At 36.7% G+C, this 27858-nt stretch overlaps 1 protein-coding gene across 2 annotated transcripts; it reads left to right on the forward strand.

Annotated features, from left to right (window-relative positions):
• Positions 1–29: 29 nt before the first annotated feature.
• Positions 30–19607, forward strand: FCF1 (FCF1 rRNA-processing protein). Of its 2 annotated transcripts, XM_081048239.1 has the most exons (8): positions 30–73; positions 381–448; positions 1798–1869; positions 2382–2530; positions 11417–11489; positions 14380–14467; positions 16092–16186; positions 16869–19607. In XM_081048239.1, the coding sequence occupies exons 1-8, from the start codon at positions 71–73 to the stop codon at positions 16915–16917; spliced, it is 597 nt and encodes a 198-aa protein (XP_080904365.1). In that variant the 5' UTR covers positions 30–70; the 3' UTR covers positions 16918–19607. The 2 variants fall into 2 exon arrangements, with proteins under 2 accessions (XP_080904365.1, XP_080904366.1); XM_081048240.1 differs by lacking the exon at positions 30–73 and having other exon boundaries at positions 301–448; positions 16869–19185.
• Positions 19608–27858: the final 8251 nt, after the last annotated feature.

Consider the following 27858-nt stretch of genomic DNA (forward strand, 5'->3'; position numbering starts at 1 on the left):
GCAGTATACGGGTGACGTAAAAGGGTCGCGCCGTTGGTGATTCCGGAAGAAACAAGAGTGTGGCGTGAACATGGTGAGAGAGGAGGGTTCGAGAAGGGACAATGTCGGACCACGTTTTGGGTGGAGGTTGAAAGAGTCGGCCCCTGGCGAAATTTCGTCCACATTCCCCCTGCTTATTTTCATTCTGATCTTAGCTCTGAAACTGCTTCTGTTATGCTCCAGCGAATAGGGAGAGGATAGTCTGCCTGGGTTGGGGCAGAGAGGATAAGAGGAGCTGGGTATTTGAGGGAAGAAGGGAAGGGTATGGACAAAGAAAAGAAGGGACTCAAGAAGATGGGATGTATTTCCAACTCTTTTAACTCTAAAATTTCTGTTTCAAGGGGAAGCAAAAGAAAACAAGGAAGTATGCGACCATGAAGCGAATGCTTAGTCTCAGAGATCAGAGGCTGTGAGTGTCTGGAATCTACCGGGTTCATAGACTGCACAGATAAAGCAGTCAGGAGGGCATAAATAGTAAAAACTTTTGTTTTTAGTTCGTGTTTATTTTTAATATTATTGTGTCTTGGATTTATGTAGCTTGAGATAGTAGTCAAGTGAATCACAGCTGCTGAGCGAGAACACTGGTGAATGGGATGGGAATTAAACATCTCTTAAGTGTTCACTTTGTTCCACCGTTTTTATATGTTGTGTTTCCCCGAAAACAAGACCTAGCAGGACAATACAAAACCCGGTATTATATTGTATTATACTGTATTATATAAGACCCGGTCTTATATTCATTTTTGCTCCAAAAGACGCATTACAGCTGATTGTCCAGCTAGGTCTTATTTTCGGGGAAACACGGTACTTTATCTACCATGTCACATTTAAGACTCTTAACAGTTCTGTGAGGTAGGTAGGGTTATCTTTATGTTCTTGTAATTACACTACTACATTCCCCAGGAAAAAAAATGTTTGTTAGAATTGTTGAAAAAAGGTGAGGTCAGTTTGTCATGTGTCTCCAGCACCTGACACTCAAATATTTTTGAAAGAAAGAATGGGAAGACACCTAGATGTCTCCATTTTATAAGTCTTATAAGAAATTCAATTGGCTGTGGAAATAGATTGTAGAATTATAGTCCCTGTTGTACGGAAGACCTAAAAACCTTCCCTGCTTCAGTGAAGAATGGACAAAGTTGTTAAATAAGGACTGATGTTCATTGTGTTTAGGAGCCTCAGCACAAAGGAATGGTCATTAGAGTCTTCAAAGCTATTAAATAGTATTCTCAGTCTTGTGTTTATGTAATTTTTAGGAAATTTACCCCACTAATAATATTCCTAGTTAAGGGTTAAATTTTTTATATGTATTATTACATTTTACCCTTTGTAAGAGGCACGTGGGGGAATCTTTTCTCCCCTACCATTGAAGCATCTGAGTCTTCAGAAGATAAATGTCAGCCTTTTTACCCACTACTTGGAAGTGAATTTTGATCCTTGATGTAAGAGCTTCTGACTAAGAAAGAAATTATAACATAACCAACATTTATTTACCGATTAACAATTTTTATGGATTATTGGGTAGATTTTTTAATTTAATTATGTCTTACAAATTATGTTAATTACAGGCTACTTCCCACAGTTGTTTGTGCTCAAAATATGTATATTTATATTGTAAAAATGTGTATACTTATACCAATGTAAAAAGTCACAAAGTAGGATTTCTTCTGAAGACAAAAAAGAATATTTGATTTTGAATGAGATTATAATTGCTGTGGTTTTTTCCTTCTCCCCTGCATTTAATTTACTTTTTTTTCCTAGTAAAGAAAAGGATAGGTTAAAACCTAAAAAGAAACAAAAGAAAGATCCCAGTGCACTCAAGGAAAGAGAAGTGTGAGTAATCAAAATTTTCAAGTTTTCCTTTAAGACATTCTGAAATCATAGACCTCTTAGAAATCCAGGCTTTCCCTGAGTTGAGTTGATCAGCTGTTTTTAAATCCAGCACAACTATGTAAATGAAAGTGATATTGAATCTAAGATCGATAATTTCTTTTCTTCTTTTTTTGCCAAGAATCTTTCAAAAGAAATAATTACTGTTGTTTAACTCACTAGCATTTTATGAAAGAGGGACTATATCACCACAAATATAGTAAGTACATAGTTTCAGAATCGAAGTCATTCCTTTTAAATAAATACATTTAGCTTTATGAAACCTTATCACATTTTCCTCATTTTGCCCTGGAGTGGTGATGGATATATCATCACAGAATTTATTAGGATTTATTTCCAAGAACAAGGAAAAAGGAACTTTATACCAACCTGTTTCAAACAGAGACTTCTTATTTTTGTTGATACCAGAGTATCAATGTAGACATTATTTTCTGTTTTGTTTCTTTTTCTTTCAGCCCCCAACACCCTTCCTGCTTATTCTTCCAGTATAACACACAGCTGGGCCCACCTTACCACATCCTGGTTGATACCAATTTTATCAACTTTTCCATTAAAGCCAAACTAGACTTAGTGCAGTCAATGATGGACTGTCTGTATGCCAAGTGTGAGTATCATACTTTTACATTTCTTTGACATTTGTATAGAATAATCATTTATTCAAATATATGAAAAGAGAGGAATGGAGTCCTAGTTAACTGAATTGTTGGCCATTTAATTTGTTCACCATACCAATGACCTTTTTTTTAAAATTTATTGGGGTGACATTGATTAATAAAATGATGTAGGTTTCAACTATACAATTCTATGATTTATAGAGGGTGCCAAAAAATGTATACATGTTTTAAGAAAGGGAAAACCAAAATACTCAATATATACCGATAACAAAAGATGAATACAAGACGTGTATACATTTTTTTGGCTCCCCCTGTATTGCAATGCATGTTCACTATCGAAAGTCAAATCTCTTTCTGTCACCATGATATTTGACCCCCTTTACTCTCATCTACCTTCCTCCCCTCCCCTTCCCCTCTGGTAACCACTAAACTGTTGTCTGTGTCTATGAATTTTTGCTTGTTTGTTTGTCTTGTTCATTTGCTGCTTTCAGTTTTATGTCCCACGAGTGAAATCATATTGTTGTTGACTTTTTCTGTTTGACTCATTTCACTTAGTATGATCATCTCAAGCTCCATCCATGTTGTTGCAAATGGCAGTATTTCATCTTTTCTTATGGCTGAGTAATATTACATTGTATATATATGTACTGTATCTTCTTTATTTAGACATCTGTCGAAGGACACTTTAGTTGTTTTTTAATCTTTTGAGGATCCTCCATACTGTTTTACATAGTGGCTATACCAATTTATATTCCCACCAGCAGTATATGAGGCTTCCTTTTTCTCCTCAACCTCTCTAACTATTGTTATTACTTCTTATTGTTGATATAGCCATTCTAACAGGTGTTAGATGGTATCTCATTATAGTTTTGATTTGCATTTCCCTTACAGCTAATGAGATTGAACATCTTTTCATATGTCTGTTGGCCCTTCGTATGTCTTGGGAGAAGTGGTCCTCTGACCATTTTTTAATTGGATTATTTGGTTTTTTGTTGTTGAGTTGTATGAGTTCTTTATATATTTTTTACATTAGCCCCTTATTAGAGGTGTTGTTTGCAAATATCTTCCTTTCAGTTGGTTGCCTCTTTGTTTTGTTGATTGTTTCTTTTGCTGTGCAAAAGCTTTTTAGTTTGATATAGACCCATTCATTTATTTTTGCTTTTACTTCCCTTGCCTTTGAAATCAAATTCATAAAGTTCTCTCTAAGACCAAAGGTTAGTACCATATGTTTCCTTAAGTTTAGTACCTATGTTTCCTCTATGCAATTTATTGTTTTAGGTCTTAGATTTAGATCTTTGGTCCATTTTGAGTTAATTTTGGTGTATGGTGATAACAATCTGGTTTCATTCTTTTGCATGTGGTGTTCCAATTTTCCCAGCACCATTTATTGAAGAGGCTTTCTTTTCTCCATTGTATGTTTTTGGCTCCTTCGTTGAAAATTATTTGCCCTTATAGATGTGATTTTATTTCTGGGTTCTAATTCTGTTCCATTGGTCCATGTGCCTGTTTTTCTGCCAATACCATGCTGTTTTGTTTATTGTCTCTTTGTAATATAATTTGAAGTCGAGGAGTATGATACCACTGCCGTTGTTCTTTTTTCTCAGGATCGCTTTGGCTGTTCAGAGTCTTGTGATTCCATACAAATCTGATTATATTTTTTGTTCTATTTCTTTAAAAAAATGCCACTGGGATTTTGATGGGGATTGCATTAAATCTGTATATTGCTTTAGGTAATATGGCCATTTTAACTATGTTGATTCTTCCAGTCCATGACCATGGACTGTCTTTCCATTTCTTTGTGTCTTCTTCAATTTCATTTCTTTTTCTGAAAATTTCATTGTTAGTATATAGGAATGCAATGAATTTTTGTACATTGATTTTGTATCCTGCAAATTTATATTTGTTTCTTGTTTCTAATAGTTTTTTGGTGGAGTCTCTAGGGTTTTCTATATAAAGAATCATGTAATCTGCAAAAAGTGACAGTTTGGAGGATTTTGACTTCTTCATTCCTAATTTAGATACCTTTTATTTCTTTCTTGTGCCTCATTGCTCTGCTGGGACTTGCAATACTATATTGAATAATAATGGTGAGGGGGGCATCCTTGTCTTGTTTCTGAACTTAGAGGAAAAGCTTTCAGTTTTTCACCATTAAGTATGATGTTAGCTGAGAGTTTGTTGTATGTGGCCTTTATTATGTTGAGGTACTTTCTTTCTATGCATACTATTTTATTAAGTGTTTTAATCATAAATGGGTGTCGTATCTTGTGAAATGTTTTTTCTGCATATATTGATATGATCATCTGATTTTTATACTTTTGTTTATGTGATGTATCATATTGATTGATTTGCGTCATGTTGAACCATACTTGCCTCCCCTGGAATGAACCCCACTCAATCGTGATGTTTCATCATTTTAATGTATTGTTGTAGTCAATTTGCTAGTATTTTGTTTAGGATTTTTACATCTGTGTTCATCAGATATATTGGTCTGTAGTTTTCTTTTTTGTGTTATCCTTACCAAGTTTTGGTATCAGGGTAATGTTGGACTTACAAAAGAAGTTAGGAAGTATTGCCTCTTCTTCAGTTTTTTGGAAGAGTTTGAGAAGAATAGGTATTAAATCATCTTTGAATGTTTGGTAGAATTCATTAGTGGAACCATCTGGTCCTGGACTTTTGGTTTTTGGGAGGTTTTTGATGATTGTCTCAATTTCTTTGCTGTTAATTGGTCCGTTTAGATCAGCGGTGTCCAAACTTTTTTCAACGTTTTTCACCAAGGGCCATATATGGTAAAATACACAAACAACCAGGACACTCACTCGAGGTGAAGTACGTATTGCCTCACCTGGTTTATTTAAGTAAACTAAATATATTTTTTGGAATTTGCTATGGGCCAATAAAAAATGGATTGCAGGCCACAGTTCGGACACCCCTGGTTTAGATTTTATAGTACTTTGTGATTCAGTATAGGAAGGTTCTATATTTCTAAGAACTCGTCCATTTCTTCTAGATTGTTGAATTTGGTGGCATATAGTCTTTCAGAGTATTCTTGTATGAACCTTTGTGTTTCTGTGGTATCTGTTGTAACTTCTCCTCTTTCATTTCTGATTTTGTTTATTTGTGTCTTTTCTCTTTTTTCCTTAGTAAGTCTAGCTCGGGGTTTGTCAATTTTATTTATCTTTTCAAAGAACCAGATCTTTGTTGAGTTATTTTTTTCTATTGTGTTTTTGTTCTCTATTTCATTTAATTCCGCTCTAATTTTTATTATTTCCTTCCTTCTGCTGACTTTGAGTTTAATTTGTTCTTTTTCTAGTTCTTTAAGATGTAACATGTTGTTTACTTGGGCTTTTTCTTGTTTTTTGAGATAGGCCTATAACAATATAAACTTCCCTCTTATTACTGCTTTTGCAGCATCCCAAAAGTTTTGATATGTTGTATTTTTATTCTCATTTGTTTCTATATATATATTTTGATCTCTCCTTTTATTTCTTCTTTGACGTAGTCGTTTTTTAGTAACATGTTGTTAATCTCCACATACTTGTGATTTTTCCTGCTTTCTTTTTGCACTTGATCTCCAATTTCAAAGCATTATGGTCAGAGAACATGCTTGGTATGATTTCAGTCTTAAATTTGTTGAGGTCAGTTTTGTGTCCCAACATAGGCTTTCTCCTTGAGAATGTTCCATGCACACTAGAGAAGATTGTGTAATCTGGTGTTCTGGGATGAAAGGCTCTATACATGTCGATTGTGTCCATTGGTCTGTGTCATTTATGGCCACTATTTCCTTATTGATTTCTTTTTGGATGATCTATCCATAGCTGTCAATGTGATATTTAGGTCCCCTACTATAATTGTGTTTTTGTTAGTTTCTCCCTTTAGTTCTGTTAGTAGTTACTTTATATATTTTGGTGCTCTATGATTGGGAGCATATATATTGACAGGTGTCATGTCTTCTTGATGTATTTGTCCCCTTTATCATTATGAAATGTCTATCTTTGTTTCTCATTAACTTTTTTATCTTCAAGTCTGTTTAGTCAAATATAAGTATGAACACACCAGTTTTTCTCTGGATGCAATTTTCTCAAAGTATCATTTTCCACCCTTTCACTTTGAATCTATATTTGTTCTTGCAGCTGAGATGTGTCTCTTGAAGGCAACATATGATTTGGGTTTTGTTTTTTGATCCAACTTGCTACTCTGTGCCTTTTTATTGGTGAGTTCAGTCTATTTACATGTAGGGTGATGCTTGATGTATGAGGATTTCCTATAGCCATTGTATCTTTTGTTTTCTGGTAGCTCCGCATCTCCATTGTTTCTTTGCCCTTGTGTTAGCAATGACCATTTTCAGTTAGGTGAAATGTAACAAAAACTTGACTGGGAATAATTACACTTTCACAATTCAGAAAACACTTGCTTTGATTGTCATTATAGGCATCAATTTTGAATATATTCTGAATATATAATTTTGAATATATTCTGAATTCTGGATTTAAAAATTCTGGATAAATGAAAGTTTATTGTATTTATCAGTGTATATGTTGTTTTTCACTAAGGAGGAAACATTCTCCGTTCCACTCCATTGTAGGAAAGCTAAATAAGACATTTTGCCATTTATGATCACAGAACCAGAAGTGATGATGGTCAAAGATTCCTAGTTTATTCATTTTTGTATTTATTGGTACCACGAATGATCTGGGGTAGTTTACTTACACCTGAATATGCAGTTTACCATTAATAGAGTTCCCTGGTGTATTTGGGTGTCCCCTTCCTTGCGATGATCTTCCCTCATTACCATGAGTAGAAAAAAAAATTTAGGCCATGTACAAGGTAATCATTATAGTGACATCTGTTGCATTTTGTGGTAGGTTTATATTCATAATATTTTTCAGCCATCTAGTCAAAGGTACAAATGAAAATTAGACTATAGTTTGCCATAAAGAATAAATTATTGGAATTCAAGGAAAAAATTTGTGTCTCCTTCTTTAATGTTTAAAAGATACTGTGTAATGAACAGCATCACAGAGTGACAGTAAGGTAAATGTTTATTGATTTATTAGAACTAGCAAGATGGGAAGTGGGTAAGGGATGTGTGATGCGTAAGAACACTAAATTCTTTAAAAGCTTCAAATTAATAAATATAAAAAGTGACTGTGTAAGTTGTATCAAGATATGAAGGTAACCACCAAATGAGGAAAACAGCTAATGAAATAAAATAATTCATTTCTAAGGATCAAAACTGGTGGGGTGGGAAGGATCAGGGGACAGTTATATTTTCATAGAGGCCTCTTTGTATTTCTTTTTAAAACTATGTTTATGTAATACTTTAATTTTCTTTAAAAAAATCTCTTAGAAATAATAAAGAGTAGTCTGAAGTTGGGACACTACCATGCCCGTAAGAGTGGACGAGGGTGGCCCTGTATGAGGGAAGGCATGAAACTTGGTAGGCTTCTTTTGTTCCCATGGTGTTTATTATAGTTGTCTTAGCTGCTTCTCCAGGAATGCTATGACCTATTTATAAATGAAATGGATGGAGAATTCAGACATGGCCCCTTGCAGGTGAATTGTTTACTTGACTCTAGCTCCATCATTATTATCTAGATGATTTTTTAGGGTAGCCTTAGTCCTGTAGTTAGGTTTCCTCTAAATATGAGTATCTTAGAGTATAGCTATAACGCATGTAGCTAAATGCTTCCACTGTGTCTTTTCCACACACAAGCTTATTAAGGAACATACCATTTTCTATAGTCTTCTGTGTAACATAATATCTCAAAGCAAAGGCTAAAGAAACATTTAAATGCAAATTCATTTACCTAGAAGATTAAGTTAACTATTTTAATCTTTACTTATTTAATTTTTCTTCACTTTCCTTTATACCTAAAGGAAGTTCTTTATCTTCCTCTTGCCTTGAAGATGCCCCATTGACCTTTTCTTAGCTCCTGGTCTATTCCATTTCCATCTGATATTCCAACAGGGAAGGACAGTTTGCTTCCCTTCAGTTTTCTTTTTTGTCCAGGAGTCTTCTTTCCTGTTACCTTCTGTTTCTTTATAGTGATCTTCCTGGGCCTACTTCCCTGACCAAGATGTAAGGCCTTGCTTGCTTCACTGCTACATGGCTCTGCAATTGATTTTCTTAAGACATATATTGCCCTCTGATTCCATAATGATCTGATCTTACTGACTTCATACCCCCATTTTACAAGTGCTTTTTCTTCCCCCTGGGCATTGTATTTTAGTTTAAAATTTCTTAACTTTGCTTTCAAAAGTATGAATATACTTGAAAAAATATATAGCATTAAAAAAAAAGAAAAGAAATAAGCTCCCTGTAATGCCTTTTCTCAGAGGGGCAGTTTTTAAAAATTCATATACTATTTCTGTAGGATAGAGGTTATTTTTGTTTCTTTTATTAATGAAAATTGATCAAGAGGTCAGCGCCGTGGCTCAGGTGGTTGGAGCGTGGTGCTCCTAACGCCAGGGTCGCTGGTTCCATTCCTACATGGGCCAATGAGCTGCGCCCTCTACAGCTAAGATTGTGAACAACAGCTCTCCCTGGGGCTGGGCAGTGGGAGGTCAGCATAAGCTGCCATGGGCTGCCACAGGCTGCTGTGTGCTGTGGTGGGCTACCGTGTGCTGCCATGAGCAGCCAGAAGCCAGTGTGGGTGGCCGGAAGCCAGTGTGGGTGGCCGGCAGCCAGCAGGAATGACCATGGGCTGCCGTGGGCTACCGTGTGCTGCCATGAGCGACCAGTTGCCTGTGTGAGTGGCTGATGGCCAGCATGAATGGCTGGCAGCCATCGTCAGTGGCTGGCAGCTGGCGAGGGCTGTCATGAGCTGCTGTGAGCTGCCAGCCGATGACTGGTGACCTACTGCCTTAGCCGGTGGGGGGTGGGGGAGTGCAAGGCTCATAATACCAGCATGGGCCAGGGAGCTGTGTCCTCCACAACTAAACTGAGAAACAACTGCTTCTCAGGAGTGGGGAGGCGGGAAAAGGGGAGAGGTAGAAAATGGATCATATGTTATTTAACTGTTTGTGTTTTGTTTTGTTTTTAAATTTATTATTATTATTGGGGAATGTTGGGGAACACTGTGTTTTGCCAGGGCCCATCAGCTCCAAGTCAAGTCGTTATCCTTCAGTCTATTTGTGGAGGGTGCAGCTCAGCTCCAAGTCCAGTTGCTGTTTTCAATCTTCAGTTGCAGGGGGCACAGCCCACCATCCCATGTGGGAATTGAACCGGCAACCTTGTTGTTGAGAGCTCCCGTTCTAACCAACTAAGCCATCGGGCTACTCCTCTTTGTGCTTTTTTTAAAATGGCTTTGAGATATAATTCACAGACCATACAATATACCCGTTTAAAGTGTATGATTCAATGGCTGTTAGTATATTCACAGTCGATTTTAAAACATTTTCACTATTAAAAAAAACTCTGAACCCCTTAGCCATCATCCCCCACCCCTTCCCATTTCCACCATCCCTAGGCAACCACAAATTTGCTTTCTGTCTATCAATTTTCCTATTCTGGACATTTCATTAAAATAGGATCATATAGTATTTGGTCCTGTTTAATTTAGCATCACGTTTTCAAGGGTTAAAGCATGTATGTACATAAATTGCTTTTTATTACCCAATAATACTCTATTACATGGATAGATCGCATCTTATTTATCCATTTCTCCTTGCTTTTTATATTGAACAAATATATCCTGAATGTTTTTCTGTCAGTATATAAAGATGTACCTTAATCTTTTTAAAATTATGTCGTATTCTATTGTTTAAATAATTTTTAAAAGCCAGTATTCTACTAGACATTTGGATTACTTCCAGTTTTTACCCTGTTATAAACAAAGCCGTAGTGAATATTTTTGTGACTATGTCCCTGTGTTAGGGTGGAGTATTTCTTTAAGATACATTTTCTAAAGCTATATTTCCATATTGAGTGAATTATTTTGTTTTAATAGGTATTGCAAAATTACCTTCAAATAGTTATAAGAATTTATACAGCTACTAACGCAGTGTGAGAATACCTGTTTCCTCAATAATAGCCTGATAGTCTCTGTTCAAATCTTGCCTTGACCATTTGTTATCTAGTTACTTTATGCCTCAGTTTCCTCATCTACAAAATGGGTCTGATAATAATAACGTTACATGATAGGAATTGTTTTGAAGGTTAAATGAGATAATCTTTGTAAAGTGCTTAGCACAGTGTCTGGCACATAATTCTAAGCTATTATTATAAGCTCTTTGAGAAATGTGTAGTGATATTTTCCCGTTTTATTTGTATTTTACTTTAACGTCTTTTTGTTTGATAGTTGTCAAACAAAAGTTTTACATTTTTACATGATCAAATTTACATTTTCTGGTTAAGTTTATGGTTTCTTTCGGTTCACATTTAAATTTTTTTTTCATTTAGAATTTATTTTAGTATATAAAGAACGATGGGGATCGAGCTGAATTTTTTCCCCCAGATATGTTTATGACAGATACATTATGGAATCTGTAGTGTGGTGTTGGTACAGTTCCCTAGTTTCTTTATAAATATTCTCCTCTAGTTCTTACTGTTCTTTTCAGTGTGCTTATTCTGCTTCATTCCAGAAGTCTCATGGGTCTTTCAAAGATTGTCAACAGGGGGCGGCCAGTTAGCTCAGTAGGTTACAGCACAGTGCGCTTAACAACAAGGTTGCTGGTTTGATCCCCACTTGGGCCACTGTGAGCTGCACCCTCCACAACTAGATTGAAATAACTACTTGACTTGGAGCTGATGGGTCTTGGAAAAACACACTTTAAAAAAAAAGATTGTCAACAGAATGTAATTCAGAGAGAGTTAAATCAGTTTCTTCATATATTCTTTTATTAACTTTTTTTTTTTTTTTTTTTGGCCCTGGCAGGTATCCCTTGTATAACTGACTGTGTAATGGCTGAAATTGAGAAACTGGGGCAAAAGTATCGAGTGGCTCTAAGGTAGGAAGGAGCTGATCTGTCTAAAATTGTTCTAGATTGGTAGACAAGATTCTTTTGACCTTCCTTCATCGGTTTGCTGTCCAAAGATTTCTTGGCTGATTAGATTAAATAAAAATACAAAACTAAACTTTATGATTAAGAAAGCAGACATTGAAAGGTTAGAGGTTTTTATCCTGAAGCTCTTTTTTTTAAATTAAATTTGTTGGGCTACCATTGGTTAATAACATCTTTTAAGTTTCAAGTATACGACTTTATAATGCGTCATCTATATATTCTGTTGTATGCTCAGCACCCAAAGTCTAGTCTCCTTCTGTCACCATATATTTGACCCCCTTTACCCTTTTTATTCTCTCCCCACCCCACACCACCCCTGGTAACCACTATACTGTTGTCTGTGCCTATGAGTTTGTTTTGTTTGTTGCTTTTTGTTTTATATCCCACAAATGAGTGGAATCTTACGGTTCTTGTCTTTTTCTGCTCGACTTATTTCAGTTAGCATGATACTCTCAAGATACATCCATGTTGTTGGAAATGGCAATATTTCATCTTTTTTATGGCTAAAAGTAGTATTCCTCTCTCTATATACATCACATCTTCCTTATTCAGTCATTGGTCGAAGGACACTTAGGTGGTTTCCATGTCTTGGCTATGTGAATAATGTAAGCTGAAACTTTTTGCACGAAGTGAATTAGTTGTATTGGGCCTCCTTTTAAGTTCCTCTAAGATTTTCAGTTAGAAAGTGTCTTTCTCTTAGTTTCTCTAGGCATCTACTTCAGAATCTCACCGTTAAAGAAGTCACATTCTAAGTTCTCAGTTTACTCTCGAATGTACCCTGGAGTTTAGAGTAGCTGTTCCCAAGGTATGGTCTGCACCACTAGGAGTCCCAGAGAACTTGGCAGGGAGTTTGCAAAACTTTTCATAATACTAACAAAACATTGCCTTTGTCACTGTGCTGACATTTGAACTGATGGCAGCACAGTGATGTCTTTTTGTTTGATAGTTGTCGAACAGAAGTTTTATATTTTTATATGATGAAATTTAAATTTTCTGCTTAATTTCATGGTTTCTTTTGGTTCACATTTAAGTGGTGCCTTCGTACAAAGCCAGGCAGTGGGCCCAAGTAATGCTAATAGTCTTTGTATTCTTCACTGCTGCCCAGAGTCACTTAACCGATGAAACGGTAAAATTTGCTAACTTTGTTTCATCTCAATCCTGGAGTGCACATCATTGTTCCTCATGATTCTGCGAAGTGCACATAAAGCACGTCTGCGTACCGAAGGATGGAGTTTACCTCCCTGGGAAGCATTTGTGTGCTTGTTTCAGTTGTGAATTGAACCGGTTGCTTTTTCATGGAATATCATTTCTATGCAGAGAACAACTGACAGATACTGATTTTTTTTCAGAATTCAATGTTTAGCGGCTACTGTCTAAAAAAATTCAGTGAACCTGTCACTTTATGGAAAACAACTTATTGCCTTAGTTAAAGTTTAAGTTTTCAAGTGAAAATCAAAGTTTTAAAAAGTCAATGAGCTTATCGCATTCCCAATACTAAAGACCTTTCCATTGAGACTAATGAAGATATTAATGAATACGATGTTTTTGATATTGTATAATGAAATGTGTCCATATTTGGACGATCTGTGTAACTCAGTGAATCAGTATTTTCCCCGGAGCCCCTTCCCAGTCTACCCTCGACCTGCCTTTCCAACCCTATTTCACTCCCCTCTGTACAAACACTCCTCTCACTCTTCCCTGAACACAGCCAAACCTTTGTACATATGGTTGGTGCTCTGTTTGGAATGTGCCTGCCTTCACTTTGCTTGGAACATTCTTTCATCTTCATTTTATTTTTGTCTCCATGTAATTTTTGTAACTCTATAAACCCACGTTGACCTGACTCTGAACTACTGCGATGTGGAGTATTTTTGTGGTACTTGGTACCTGTGTGCTGCCTTGTATTTTTATTCATATTGTGACTCATCATCGTTGTGTAATAGAAAGAGCATTGCTCTGGGGATCACAGACTTGGGTGTTTCTTTTTCAAATTTGTATGAAAATGATAAATGTTTGGTTTGTTAATAGCAAACAATATAAACACATACATACAATAAAAAGTAAAATTCCTTCTCCATATTCACACTTGGTCCATTCTCCTTCCCTAAGAGCGACAACTGAGAAGGATTCATATGTAGTTCGTATGTGTTTTTCCAGACAAATGCAAATCTAAAGAAAGAATCAGGGAAAGACATTTGTACTTTCTTAATTGGATCATGTACGTATATGTGTACACACACACACAGACACACACACAGTTCAGTAGCCTGCTTTGTTTATTCAACAGTTTATTATAGGTCCTTCCATGTTGATACACACAGCTCTCTACCATCTTTTTTAGTAGGATAGGGACACCAAAATGTATTTAACTTTCCTTGTTGATGGATATTCAGATTATCTCCAGTTTTTCACTATTATAAACTGCTGTAGAGACCATCCTTGTGCCTATATTCTTGTACATTTGTCTAAGACAACTTCCTCAAAGTGAAATGATTGAGTTAAAATTGATTTGGTTTTGCGTCTTGGCTTTTCCCTGCTGGGTAACTTGAAACAAATCAATTCATCCCTCTGAATCTGCTTCCACATCTGTAAAATGGAAATATAATAATTCAGAGTTTTGTGAAGATTCCATGACATAAGGCACACCAGCTGTCAGTCAGGAAGCTTTAATTCCCTTTTCTGTAAATTGTCTTTACAGTTAGAAGGTAAGATGCATGAGGAGAGCGGTGCCTTAATATCTACACATAGATCATGTAACCCTTATTCCACTGATTGAGACTCAGAAAGTTCTCCATTTGCTGGAATGTTTTCATGAATCCATTTTGTAACCCTGTAGGATTGCCAAGGATCCAAGATTTGAGCGATTACCATGCACACACAAAGGAACCTATGCAGATGACTGCTTAGTACAGAGAGTAACTCAGGTATCATTAGTTTTTAAATGTTTATTTTGTGATTTTAAAAAAGAAAAGATGAACTATTGTCTCCTGAATGTTCATGGTCAGTAAGTATCAAGGAATATAAATGGTAAAAAAAAAAAAAAAAATTATATAGAATCCCTTCATAGGAAGCATAGATGTCCTCATTTACCTGAGAACGTGGATTGGAAATGTATACTATAACCATAATGGAAAGATCATGGGCTTGGGAAGGAGACATGGGTTTCAAATCTTAGCACCTGCGTTTATTAGGTGTGTGATTTGAGGCACTTACTGATTCTTTATTCCATAAATCTTCTCTGAAAAGTGGTTTAAGTGAGTGAGTATAGATATAATAATACAGTTGAACAACGTGGGAGTTAGGGGCACTGAAACCTTGTGCAGTCAGAAATCTGTATCAGATAACTTTTGACTTCCAAAAACTTCAGGTGTCCTTCCGTATCCATGGGGGATTGGTTAGCCTGTGGGTACCAAAATATGCGGATGTTCAAGTCCCCCATGTAAAATGGCATGGATCAATACATACAGTCTGCGCTCCGCATCTGCAGGCTCCCAACCGCAGATCAAAAACAGTACAGGTATTTACTAAAAAAAACCTGTGTATCAGTGGATCCACACTGTTCAAACCTGTGTTGTTCCAGGTCAACTGTATATCAGATTTCACCTCCCTGTGAATATAAAATAAGGATCCATTTCCATTTACTCTCCATGCAGGAATTTGGTTCCTCCTCTCTACCATGCCTAACCCAGAAGTATTTTTCAGTTACATCTGAGTCTCCCAGAGTGCTATATCACAAGTACCCTGGAATAAGTAGGTTTTTGATTGTTATGTTTTGGCTTCCTTGTCAAGCACCACAACGATTTCACCTACTGATTGCCCTTATAAGAGCCTCTCTCTGCTGAGGATAATCTTCTTCATCTAGTGACCACTCTGCCAGTCTTTTAGCAACTCTATCCTGCGGGTAATTCCAGTATTTCCCATAATTTCCCACAGCACAGATGACACCAGGCTGCAACTCTTGATAAAACTCAATGGGAGATTTGGGCATGATGGAAGTAAAGTACAACACAGATTAGCTCTCAGCTGGCAGCTAATTGTTGCTTTCAGAGCTACTAGACTCAAACTTGTCCTGCCAATCCTATTCTGGCTTCATGGCAAAGGAGGTAGCATACCTCCACCACTAGGAGGCTTCAGAGCTGGCCCTGCTGTCCCAGGAAAGGCAAAAGCTGTGCCCTCTGATCCAAGGTACTTTGTCTTTGCGTAGAGTCCCCCAGGGCATTGCCTCCAAACCAAAGAATTGTCTGCCCCAAATTTGAAAGTCCCTACCACTTAGCAGGCAAAAAAAGTTTATAGCTTTCAGTTTTTCTTTCTTCTTCCCTTCAGGGTTCTTAGAGCTACATTCAACCCAGGCATCTTATTATCTATGTTACAAATATGAGCTCCTACATCATAGTAGCTACTCAATAAATTGTTATAGCCTTTCCTTTGCTATTTACTATGAAAATGAATGATTCTTCAGACTGGCCAGTGATTGTACCGTTATAGTATCATTAAGTAGACTTAATAAGCTCTATTTTTAAGTGACTACTCAATCGGTGTCTCTTACAGCACAAGTGTTACATTGTGGCTACGGTTGACCGGGACCTTAAACGAAGAATCAGGAAAATTCCTGGAGTTCCCATCATGTACATTTCTAACCATAGGTGAGAACTTCTTGCAGAAGTGATTGAAGTATATAGCTGATAGCAATTAAAAATGAGGTCAGGTCATAGAAGAATTTGAAAGAGTATCAAATGTTTATGTAGTTATATTTGAAGAAATGAGACAAAGTAACAAGAACAAGAGCAAGATTTAAAGATGGGATTTAGGAATGAGGCAGATGTTCACATTGTTACAGTAAGATTACTAGAAGAAGTAGAGGAATGTGTTGCTTTCAATACAAAGCAGTAACTTAAGCTAATCTTTTTTGGCCAGAATTTTTTTTTTTAATAAGTCTAGTGCATGTGATTAGCATCCGTCTGGGAAACTAAAAGCTTATTAAAAACAAACACACAAACTGCTTTTTATCCTTCTTGGATATTATGTCAGTCAGTCTTCAGACTATTATTTTCAGCCTGAGGAGAACACAATATAGAGGAAATGATATGGGCTAAAAAGTTGGGCTTCCCTGGACTCAGTGCCTGGCTCCCCCACTTGTTAGCTTCTGACTTTGGAGAATAAAGATATTATAGTCAGCCTTTTGCTATAAAGCATTCATTATAATGTTCCCATTAACAAAAAGGATTCTCAGTGACCAGTGAGAGTATTGCAGTCAGTAAAGGATGGCTTTTTAGGTGGGTTCTGGACCCACCTTTCTTACCAGTGTTAATTTTTTATCCTAATCAGGTACAACATTGAGCGGATGCCAGATGATTATGGAGCCCCTCGATTCTAATTCTTAAAAGACAAAATTCCTCTGCTTTCCTTCAACCAATTTTCTCTGTTGCCAGTTTATGAAACACGCTACAGCATGAATTATTATTCCACTCACCCATTTGCTCTATTATGAGTTGAATATGGTTAAAGACACTCACTTTTTTAAATGTTGTTTTGAAAATGATATTTTTGTATCATTTTAAAATTTGTTGCATCTTTTTATAAATCCAATGACTGCACACAAATTTGATGGTTGTTGTTTTATATTGATTTACTCAACAAATATTTATTAAGGTTTCAGTAGGCACTTAATAAGATACGGTCCTACCCTCAAGACACTTATATTATGGTGGGAAAGAGAAACATGCAGGTGAATAAATACAGTAAAATGACGTTAGGATAGAAGTAGGAGGGAGCAGACACATACAGGAGGAAAGAATGATTTCTTTCTACGTGGTTGGGATCGGGAGGGAGGAAAGGCTAGAGGTAGTCATGTTTGAATTAATCTTTTCTTTTAATTTTATTAAATTTATTAGGGTGATAATGGTTAATAAAATCACATAGGTTTCAAATGTACAGTTCTATGATACATCATCTTTGAGTTAATCTTTAAAAATAAATAGGTGCTTGCCCAATAAAGAAAATGAGGCACAATAAGCATATGAACAAAAGCATGGACACAGGTATTACATGGAATGAATATGCTTGGCCTGTTCAGACAACCAGAAGATTTTTATAACTGGAACATAGGGGAAAGGGGATTATACCCACATCTGAGACCCCAGAGGTAAGAGGTGGGAGGAAGGGGGTCTTATATAACATACTAGAAGGTTTGGACTTGATCTTGAGATCAGTAGGAAGTTGTTAAAATTTTAATTAGGGTACATAACATGATCAGATTAGATAGTTTAAATGATCACAGGGTAGTATAGGAATAGACAAATAAATCATTGAAACAACAGAAAGTCCATAAACAGCTCTATATGGCAGTTTGGTATATTTTAAAGGTTTAATTTCAAATGTGTGGAAAAAGAAAATGGTTTTAGAAGGCCAAATATTGTGGGCTCATCCTACTAGGGTTAGAATCCTGATTTTACCAGTTAATGTCAATGAATTGGACAAACTACATAACCATTTGGTATTTTCCTCATTTCCACCTTAAAATGTTTTGTTTAATCCTGAAAATAACCCCAATAAAATGGGATTAAATTGAATAGTACCTGACACAAATGCTGTTCAATAAGTGTTAGTAATTATTATAATGGCAATTAGCTATCCATTTTGAAAAAAACTTTTAGATTCCTACTTCATATCCTTCATGAGAATATATTTCAAGTGTAATAAAGATCTAAATTTTTTTTTTAAGCTATGAAAGTATTAGGGAAGAAAGACACGAAAAATGTGTAGAATTCTTAAATAACATGAAGAATATCAAAGCCATAAAAGAAAAGATTGATAAGTGTGAATATGTTAAAATTCTAGATTTCTGTGCAAAGCAACTCCTCCAATTATTGAGAAGTGACTGACTAGAAGATTTTCCAAGGGTGTGACTACATGGTTAGTCATGTAGTGCTGCCAAGTACAAATAGGTATAACTATTTTAGAAAGCAGTTTGTCAAGATCCATTAAAATAAACATTGCAAATATCCCTTGAGCTCAATTCTATTTTTTGGTTATTTTACCACATAGGTGATTTCCTTTAAAATACATAATCAGTATCATATAAATGCTAATAAGTGTGATACAAATATATAAAGAAACGTTCACACCTGTACAAGGAAGCACATAGAAGAATGTTTACTGCACCACAGTTAATAATAGAAAAAAATTTAGAAGAATGTAAAAGTTTGTCAAAAAGGTCTTTGTTATGTCTATACTGTGAAATGTCACAAGCATTTAAAAAGAATGGGGTAGATTTAAAAATTGGCAAAGGCCTTGGATAGACAATTCTCTGAAGAAGATATACAAATGACCAACAAGCACATGAAAAAATCCTCAATATCACTAATTGGGGAAATGCAAATCAAAACCACAATGAAATGCCACTTCACACCTATTTAGGATGGCTACTGTTAAGAATAAATACATAACGAGTGTTGACAAGGATGTGGAGAAATTAGAACTGTTGTTCTGTATTTTGATTGTTGGGATGGTTACTCGGATATATTGATTTGTCCAAATGCATTGAATTGTATACAAAATGGGTGCATTTTGTTGTATGTAAATTGTATCTTAGTGAATTAAAAGATAGAAAAGGCATACAAAAAGAATATGCTGTTTGAATATGCAATGAGGAAAATACTGGGGTTTTCTTTGTGGCCTCACATGGTCAATTTCATGAAAGTTTCATTTATATTTGTAAAGGAAGTACATTCTCTGTAAAAGTTTTGATATTTATCCCTGAGATCTGATTGGTTAGGCCTTCTATATACATTTTTATTTTTTGACTCTAATCTGTCTCAAACTAAGAGAAGTACATTAGTTTCTTAATATTTTTTTAGTATATTTTGTGTATTTCTCCTTGCAGTTCCTGGGGTTTCCACTTAATGAAAGTTGGTACTGTATTGTTTTGCCCCAGGGATACTCATAACTGATACGTTTCTTGTGAATTGTAGCCTTTTTCATTATAATATGTCCTTTTGCCTCATTTAATGCTTTTGTGCCTGAATTCTGCTTTTTCTGATACTAAGAACAAGACCTCTGCTTTCTATTTTTTTTTTTTAGGTGTTTTTTTTACGGGACCCGTCAGCTCCAAGTCAAGTAGTTGTTTCAATCTAGTTGTGGAGGACGCAGTTCACAGTGGCCCTTGTTGTTAAGCGCACCGCCCCTCTTTTTCTTTATTATTACACATTTGCTTTCTAAACCTTTGCCATCCTTATATTTTCAGCTTTTCTGTATTCCTTATTTCCAAAGTAAGATGCCCATGCATGGTTTATCTTTTTATCTTGTAGACAGAATTGCTGGAAACTATTCACTTCTATGAGTCTTTTTCTTTTTTTTCCGTTTTCTGAATGGAAGTGTTCACTGTGATTGTCTTGTTTCTATCCCACCAATTGTATATTTGGTTTATGAGGACAGATAATTTGCCTTCTTGGTGCGTAGGGCTCTAGATCGAAAAAAGCCACACCTGATAGTGATACATATACCCTTTGCTGCAAAGACTAAACACTGCTTCACCTACTGTGTTTCCCCGAAAATAAGACCTAGCTAGACAATCAGCTTTAATGCGTCTTTTGGAGCAAAAATTAATATAAGGCCCGGTCTTATTTCACTATAAGACCAGGTATAATATAATTAATATAATATAATGTAATAATATAATACCGGGTCTTACATTAATTTTTGCTCCAAAAGACACATTAGAGCTGATTGTCCAGCTAGGTCTTATTTTCAGAGAAACGGTAGATTTCCTGGACTTTGAGCATGATGTCATACCTGGACTGGAGAATATATATATGGAAGAGGAGGTTGTGTATACTTGGCCTATGATAGGGAAATTGAGGTCAACATTTGGTAACTAGGAGGGTAGAATGTAGCAGTTGTTGGTGCTGCTCACCAAATATTTCTGGCTCTCTGTTTTATGGCCCCCAGGTAGGATTGCTCTTCCCCACCACCTTTGAAGTTATATGTGGCAATATGAGTGAAGATGGCATATGTCATTTCTAGGCAGAAGCTTTAAATGTCATTGTGTGGTTAGCAATGTTTCCTTTGTCTTGCTTTGACAATCATGAAAACATTGAGATGGAATCTTGCTTTGCCTGGATCCCACAGAACATTCTAGGTTAATGATAGAACATTAGGGTGAATGATAAGCATTTGTGGTTTTATGCCACTGAGATTCGGGTTGTGTTTTTGTTTGTTTGTTTGCTTTTATTACTGTAGCATAACTTAGCCTATGCTAGTTGACAAAGTACATGTTAAAAAGTCTGGGTTAGAACAATTGGACAAGAAAAAGAAATAAAAGGCACCCAAACTAGAAAAGAAGTAAAATTACTTCTGTTCACAGATGACATGATCTTATATGTAGAAATCCATAAAGAAATCAATTTTTTAAAAACTGTTGCAACAAAATTCAGCAAAGTTTTAGAATACCAAATCAACATGGAAAAATTAGTTGCATTTCAAAACACTAACAATGACCAATCCAAAAAAAAAGAGAGATGAAGAAAATCCAATTTACTATAGCTCAAAAAGGATAAAATGCTTAGGAGTAAACCTAAGGAGGCAAAAGACTTGTACACTGAAAATTACAAAACGTTGCTGAAAGAAATCAAAAATAACAAAGAAATGGAAAGACATCCTGTGCTTGTAGATTGGAAGACTCAATACTGTTAAAATGTCTGTGCTCTCCAAAGCTATCTACAGATTCAATGCAATCTCTCAAAATCCCAATGACATTTGTTTGCAGAAATGGGGAAAAATGCTGAAATTTATGTGGAATCGCAAGGGATCCAAATAGCCAAAACAATCTTGAAAAATAATAAAGTTGGAGGCCTCACACTTCCTGATTTCAAAACATACTATGAAGAAATAGTAATCAAGACAGTGTTATTCTGACATAAAGACATATATAGACCAATGGAACAGGATAAAGAGCCCAGAAATAAACCCTTGCGTAGATTGCCAAGTTATTTTCAACAAGGGTGCCAAGACTACACAATAGTCAAAGGACAGTCTTCAACAAATGGTTTTGGGAAAATGATATCCACATGCAAAAGAGTGAAGTAAGACTGTTAATTTACACTACATACAAAAATTAACTCAAAATGGATTAAAGACCTAAACATTAAGACCTAAAACCCTAAAACTGGAAGGAAACAGGGGAAAAACTTCAGGACATTGGATTTGGCAATGGTTTCTTTGATATGACACCAAAAGTATAGTCAACAAAGGCAAAAATAGTCAAATGGGACTGTGTCATACTTAAAAGCTTTGTATCAAAAGAAACGAGTGAAAAGGCAATCTATGGAATGGGAGGAACTATTTGGAAATCATGTATCTGATAAGGTATTAAAATCCAGAATTTATAGGGAACTTATACAACTCAACAACAATAAAACAACCCAATTTAAAAATGGGCAAAAGAATAGATAATTTTCTGGAAAAGATATACAAATAGCTGACAAGCTTATGTAAAGATGCTCAACATAAGAGAAATGCAAATCAAAACCACGAGATAGCATCTCACACCCATTAGGATGGCCACTATCAAAAGAACAGAAAAAACAAATGTTGGTGAGGATGTGGCCAACATCCTAGTAATTGGAACACTTGTGCACTGTTGGTGGGAATGTGAAATGGTACAGACACTATGAAAAACAGTATGATGGTTCTCAAAAAGTCAAAAATAGGGGCCGGCCCGGTGGCTCAGGCGGTTAGAGCTCCATGCTCCTAACTCCGAAGGCTGCCGGTTCGATTCCCACATGGGCCAGTGGGCTCTCAACCACGAGGTTGCCAGTTCAACTCCTCGAGTCCTGCAAGGGATGGTGGGCTCCGCCCTCTGCAACTAAGATTGAACACTGCACCTTGAGCTGAGCTGCCGCTGAGCTCCCGGATGGCGTAGTTGGTTGGATCACGGGCTCTCAACCACAAGGTTGCCAGCTCAATTCCACGAGTCCCAGCAAGGGATGATGCGCAGCGCCCCCTGCAACTAGCAAAAAAAAAAACACGGCAACGACCTGGAGCTGAGCTGCGCCCTCCACAACTAACTGAAAGGACAACAACTTGAAGCTGAACTGCACCCTCCACAAATAAGATTGAAAGGACAACAACCTGACTTGGAAAAAAGGCCTGGAAGTACACACTGTTCCCCAATAAAGTCCTGTTCCCCTTCCCCAATAAAATCTTAAAAAATAGAATTACCATAATCTGGCAATCCCACTTCTAGCCAATTGAATTCAAAGCAGAATCTCAAAGAGACATTTGCACACTCATGTTCATGGTAGCTTTATTCACAATAACCAAGAGGTGGAAGCCATCCAAATATCCATTGACAGCTGAGTGGATAAAATATGGGATATACATACAGAGGAATAGTATACAGACTTTGAAAAGAAGGAAATTCTGTCACATGCTACAACATGGATAAACTTCAAGGACATTATGCTAAGTGAGTAAGCCAGTCACAAAAGGACAAATACTATGTAATTCCACTCATCTAAAGTAGCTAAAATCATTGTGATAAAGTAGAAAGGTGATTGACAGGTGTAGAAGAGAGGAGGGAAGGGGAATTAGTATTTAGTAGATACTGAGTTTCAGTTTTACAAGATGAAAAAGTTCTAGAGGTCTGTTGCACAACAATGTAAATATACTTAACACTATGAACTGTACACTTAAAAATTATAAAAATGGTAAATTTAATGTGCTTTTTACATATATATATATATATATATATATATATATATATATATATTATGAGATCAAAGCATGCATGGTGAGGAATGAAAGATTAGCTAAATCACACACCCATTAAGAACCGCTTCTTTGTGTGCTATAGTCCTGTGGGACTCGTGGACACAAGGCCTGTTGGTTTTCAGAGCTAGGTGTTGTGGGGACCCACCTTGGTTTGGGAGCCTTAAAAGTGTGGGCACTAGATGTGTGGTCCAAAGCCTCGGCTCCTCAGGGAGAGGATAGGAGTAGGGGGTTCCCTTCCAATTGTATGGTGCTATAGTCAGGGTGAGGTTCATGGTGAGAATGTGTCTTAGCCTTTCCTACCCATTTTGAGGTGAGGATTTTCTCATTTTGCCCGATGTGTAGGAGTCACTCAACTAGTTTCTGGATTTCTCTCAAGAGGGAATTGCTCTGTGCATAGCTGTACATTCTGTGGGTCTGTGGGAGGAGGAACATTCAGGAACCTCCTGTGTCACTATCTTGTTCCCTCTCCTTAGGAAATACATGCTGAATGCTTAGGTGTGAAGGGTCACAATATCTTCAAGTAACATTTTAGTGGTTTGGGAAAAAAGACTGACAGGCGGGAAAGAGATAAGGAGGGAGAGAATGTAGCAAAACATTAACAAATGATGTGCCTAGATGAAGGGTATAGGGGTGTTTATTTACTATTCTTACAACTTTTCCGTAGGCTTGGCATTTTTCAAAATAAAATATTTGGTGAAACAATAAGATACAGTAGAGAGAAAAGATAACAGACACAAGAGTGTCAAGAGCTGGGCTCTAGACCATAAAGGACAAGATTAACTTGGGAAACTAGAGGATAGGAGGCAGGTGTGGCTGCCAGTAAAGGTTAGTGTGTGGGTGTGTGAGCAGAAGTTGGAGCAGTTTGTGCCTACTCATCTCAACTCTGTGAAGTTGAAAGAAGGCCATGTATTGACAGACAAGGCTAGGGGTAGTGGTGAAGAATTTGAATAGCTACTGTAGTGAATGGGAGAGGTCAGTGACATATAAAATAATGACAAAACAATGTTGAGAACCCAAGCAAGATTGCAGAACCTGAATTAGCAGGGGCACCAGTTGGGTGTTATGTGGTTTCTCCAGAACCATTCAACAAAAGACAGTGAATGGGTTGAATGAGCTACAGTTGGGCATTTACAGGGCAAATACAATAGTAGAACAATGAGTTGAAGATGCGTGCAAGATACGGAATTGACGTAACATATGCATCGGTTCAGGAATTGATAGGAAAGTGAAATCATGAGCGGTGTGGTAACCTGGGGGGAAAGGAATCAGTCAAGGGACTGAAAGCTCAAGAAGGTTGATGAACACATATATTAAAAATTAGGCGGTGGCCGGTTAGCTCAATTGGTTAGAACATGGTGCTAATAACACCAAGGTTGCCAGTTGCATCCTAAAGGGCCATTCAGTTCCTGAACTATATTCCAGTGTTTGTGAGGCCCACACATACAGCCCTTCTTGTAATGCCAAGGGGGGTTCCTGAGTTTCAACAGGGCCCAACTGTGTGTCTGCGATTCCTGTTTCCATATGTATCCTTAGAATATGTATATCTGCAGGTTTCAGTTAGGATGCTTCCAGTGCAAGTAGCAGAAATCCTAACTCAGTCTACCTTAATAAGGAAATGCAGCTCAAGTAACAGGAATTTCAAAGATAGTGCCCCTTTATGCACGGCACAATCGGAACTGAAGCTCCACCTCCCTCAGTGCTGACTTTCTCCCCCTGTTGGCTTTGTCACCAAAGCCGCCATTTGGCTGTAAAGAGCAATTGTAGCAACATACCTCTTGTTCACAATCATTGGAGAGAAAGAGGGCCTCTTCCCCAGCCATCTAATGAAAATCCTTCCCTTCAATGTGATTGTGCCAAAGTTGGAGAAATGCCAATTTTTAGATAGCCAAAGAAATGCCACGTGCTCATTAGGTTAAGCCAGAATCTCTGAACCAATAAATGGCAAGGGGGGTGATATTACTATGATTGACTTAAATTAATTGGGTGTACTCTTGGAGCTGGAGACAGTTCGCTTTTTTTGAGCGACATGAGATAGGTAAGGGGAGATGTGCACACCTGAACAAAATTGGTATGTTTATCACGATGGAAGAAGGAAGGGAACGATGTTCTGTAGGCAAACAATAGTGCTCACTACACCTCATTCTCAAACACTCAAGCCTGAATGTTTGAGGTGGAACTATACACAGTAGAGTTGTTTCAGAGTGGAGGAAGAGTGTTTGAACAGTAGTTTTTCTGTTTTCCTCAACTCACCCACCTTAATATTCCTCCGTTCTCCTATAATTTTCCAATGTAGAAATAGGTAATACTTCATACATTCAAAGGTATATGTTTATACTATTTAAATATATATTATGGTACTTAAAATGTATACCTTTGTATGAAATACTGTGTAATAGATAATATAAAATATTGCATATAGAGAATATATTTAAGGCATAAAGAATATTACCAAAATGAGCACCCTTACATCCATAACGTGATTTAAGAAAATGAATATTACCTATAACTTTGAAGCTTTCTGTATATAGTAGTCCTCTCTGATACCAGTCCCTTCCCTCAACTCCTCCCCACCTCTGAGGTAACCGCTGTCCTGCTTTTTACATCTGTCACCCTGTTGATTTTCATTATAGTTTTACCCATTTCCCCATTTTAGTTTTACCCCCATTATAGTTTTACCCATTTACCCCTTTTCATTACCTGTATACCTTAATAATATTTTGTAATGTATGTACTTTGAGCTGCCTATAAACGAAATCATGCTGTGTATATAGTCTTTTTATTGTGGTCAAATGGACTTAACAAAATTTATCATTTTAACCATTTTCGAGTGTACAATTCAGTGGCATTGAGTACATTTGCAATATTGTGCAACCATCACCACCATCCAACTCCAAAAAAATCTTTTCCCCAAACAGAAACTCTGTTAACCCATTAAACAATAACTGGCGATTCCCCCCTTCCTCCAGCTGCTGTGCATCATGATTCTGTTTTTTGTCTACATATATTTAACAACTCTAGGTGCCCCATGTAAGTGGAATCATACAGTATTTGTTTTTTTGTGACAGCCTTATTACACTTAGCATAATGTTCAAGATTCATCCATGTTGTAACATGTATCAGAATTTCCTTCCTTTTAAGGCTGAATAATATTCCAGTGTACATATATACCACGTTTTGTTTATCCATTATTCTGGCAATGGACACTTGGGTTGCTTCCACCTTTTGGCTATTGTGAATAATGCTGCTATGAATTTGGGTACATGCTTTCAATTCTTTTGGGTACCTACCCAGTAAAAATAGTCTTTTGCAACTTTCTCAAAAAGAGCAAAAAGCTAAGTTTGTGAGATTCATCCATTTTAATATGAGTGGCTTTAGTTCTCTCACCATAATTGTTGTGTGATATTTCATTGTATGAGTATTAAACAATTTGTTTTTCATTCTCGTATAGATGATCATTTAAGTTGTTTCTAATTTTTGCTGTTACAAACAGGGCTGCATTCTTCTACATGCCTCCTGTGCATATGTACAAAAGTATCTCTAGTCCAAGATAGATTTCACTTAGAAGTGAAATTGTGTCATAAGGCGTTGTATACATTCAGCCATATCAGATATTACCAAATGACTCCTTACGTATACATCTGTACTCCCATCAACAGTGTATGAGAGTTTCTCTTGCTCAGTAGCCTCACTACAACTTGGTATTGTCAGTGGATTGTCCAGCATCCACTCTCTTCCTTTAATGATAATTCTCATGCATTTCAGCTACTTTCCCTAGGTGTTTCCCTACCTTCCTTGCAGTAAAGCATGGCCAACCAAGTTGTAGCCAACAGGATGTAACTTCAAGTTATTTGTATCTCTTCCAGGTCATGACCTTAAAAGGCATGCTCCTTAAATGGTATGCTACTCTAACCCATTCTACCTCTCCAAGGCTAGATGCAGATTAGATGGCAGGAGCCAGAGCTCAGAGATGGAAGCTTTATTATGTTGAAGATGACAATTTTGGACGTCTTTCTTCTGAACTGTTCTATGACTGAAAAATGAACTTTTATTTTGTTTAAGCCACTGTACTTTAGTGTCTCATTGTAACAGCAACTGCATCCTAATTAATACATTTGTTCTTTGATTTTAAAGTCATTCCCAGTGTACCCTTGCTCAGAAAGCCCGTTTATTCTCTATCAAGATAATTTTGGTGATGTTCTTTTCGCATTTGATCTGTGTTGATAAACTCCTTTTTATGCCCCTTGTCTTAGAGGACATTCACCTGGAAATGGTGGCCCTTCCCCAGGGTAGTGGATATTTATTACTTTTGTTTGCCTACATCTTCTGTCTTCCTCATAGTACCCAGACTTTTTTTTTTTTTTGTAGTGTCACATTTCCCCAAATTGTGTGCAGTTATATTTGGATTTGGATCAGAGTGCCCAGCCTTTTCACTATAAAAGCTATAGAGAACACTAGAGGCTCCTTCTTCCAGATCCTTCCTCTTAACAATCCATATGTCTGAGACGACATTGAGTGATTAAAAAGGAAAAAAAAAGAGTTGAACTTT

Source organism: Rhinolophus hipposideros (genome assembly GCF_964194185.1).
Source record: "Rhinolophus hipposideros genome assembly, chromosome: 5".
NCBI lineage: Eukaryota > Metazoa > Chordata > Mammalia > Chiroptera > Rhinolophidae > Rhinolophus > Rhinolophus hipposideros.

Bases quoted from the DNA above. Each gene is read 5' to 3' on its own strand.
- FCF1 (XM_081048239.1), top strand. The intron at 11,490-14,379 runs GTAGGAAGGAGC...GTAACCCTGTAG, and splicing joins AAGTATCGAGTGGCTCTAAG to GATTGCCAAGGATCCAAGAT. The intron at 16,187-16,868 runs GTGAGAACTTCT...TATCCTAATCAG, and splicing joins ATGTACATTTCTAACCATAG to GTACAACATTGAGCGGATGC.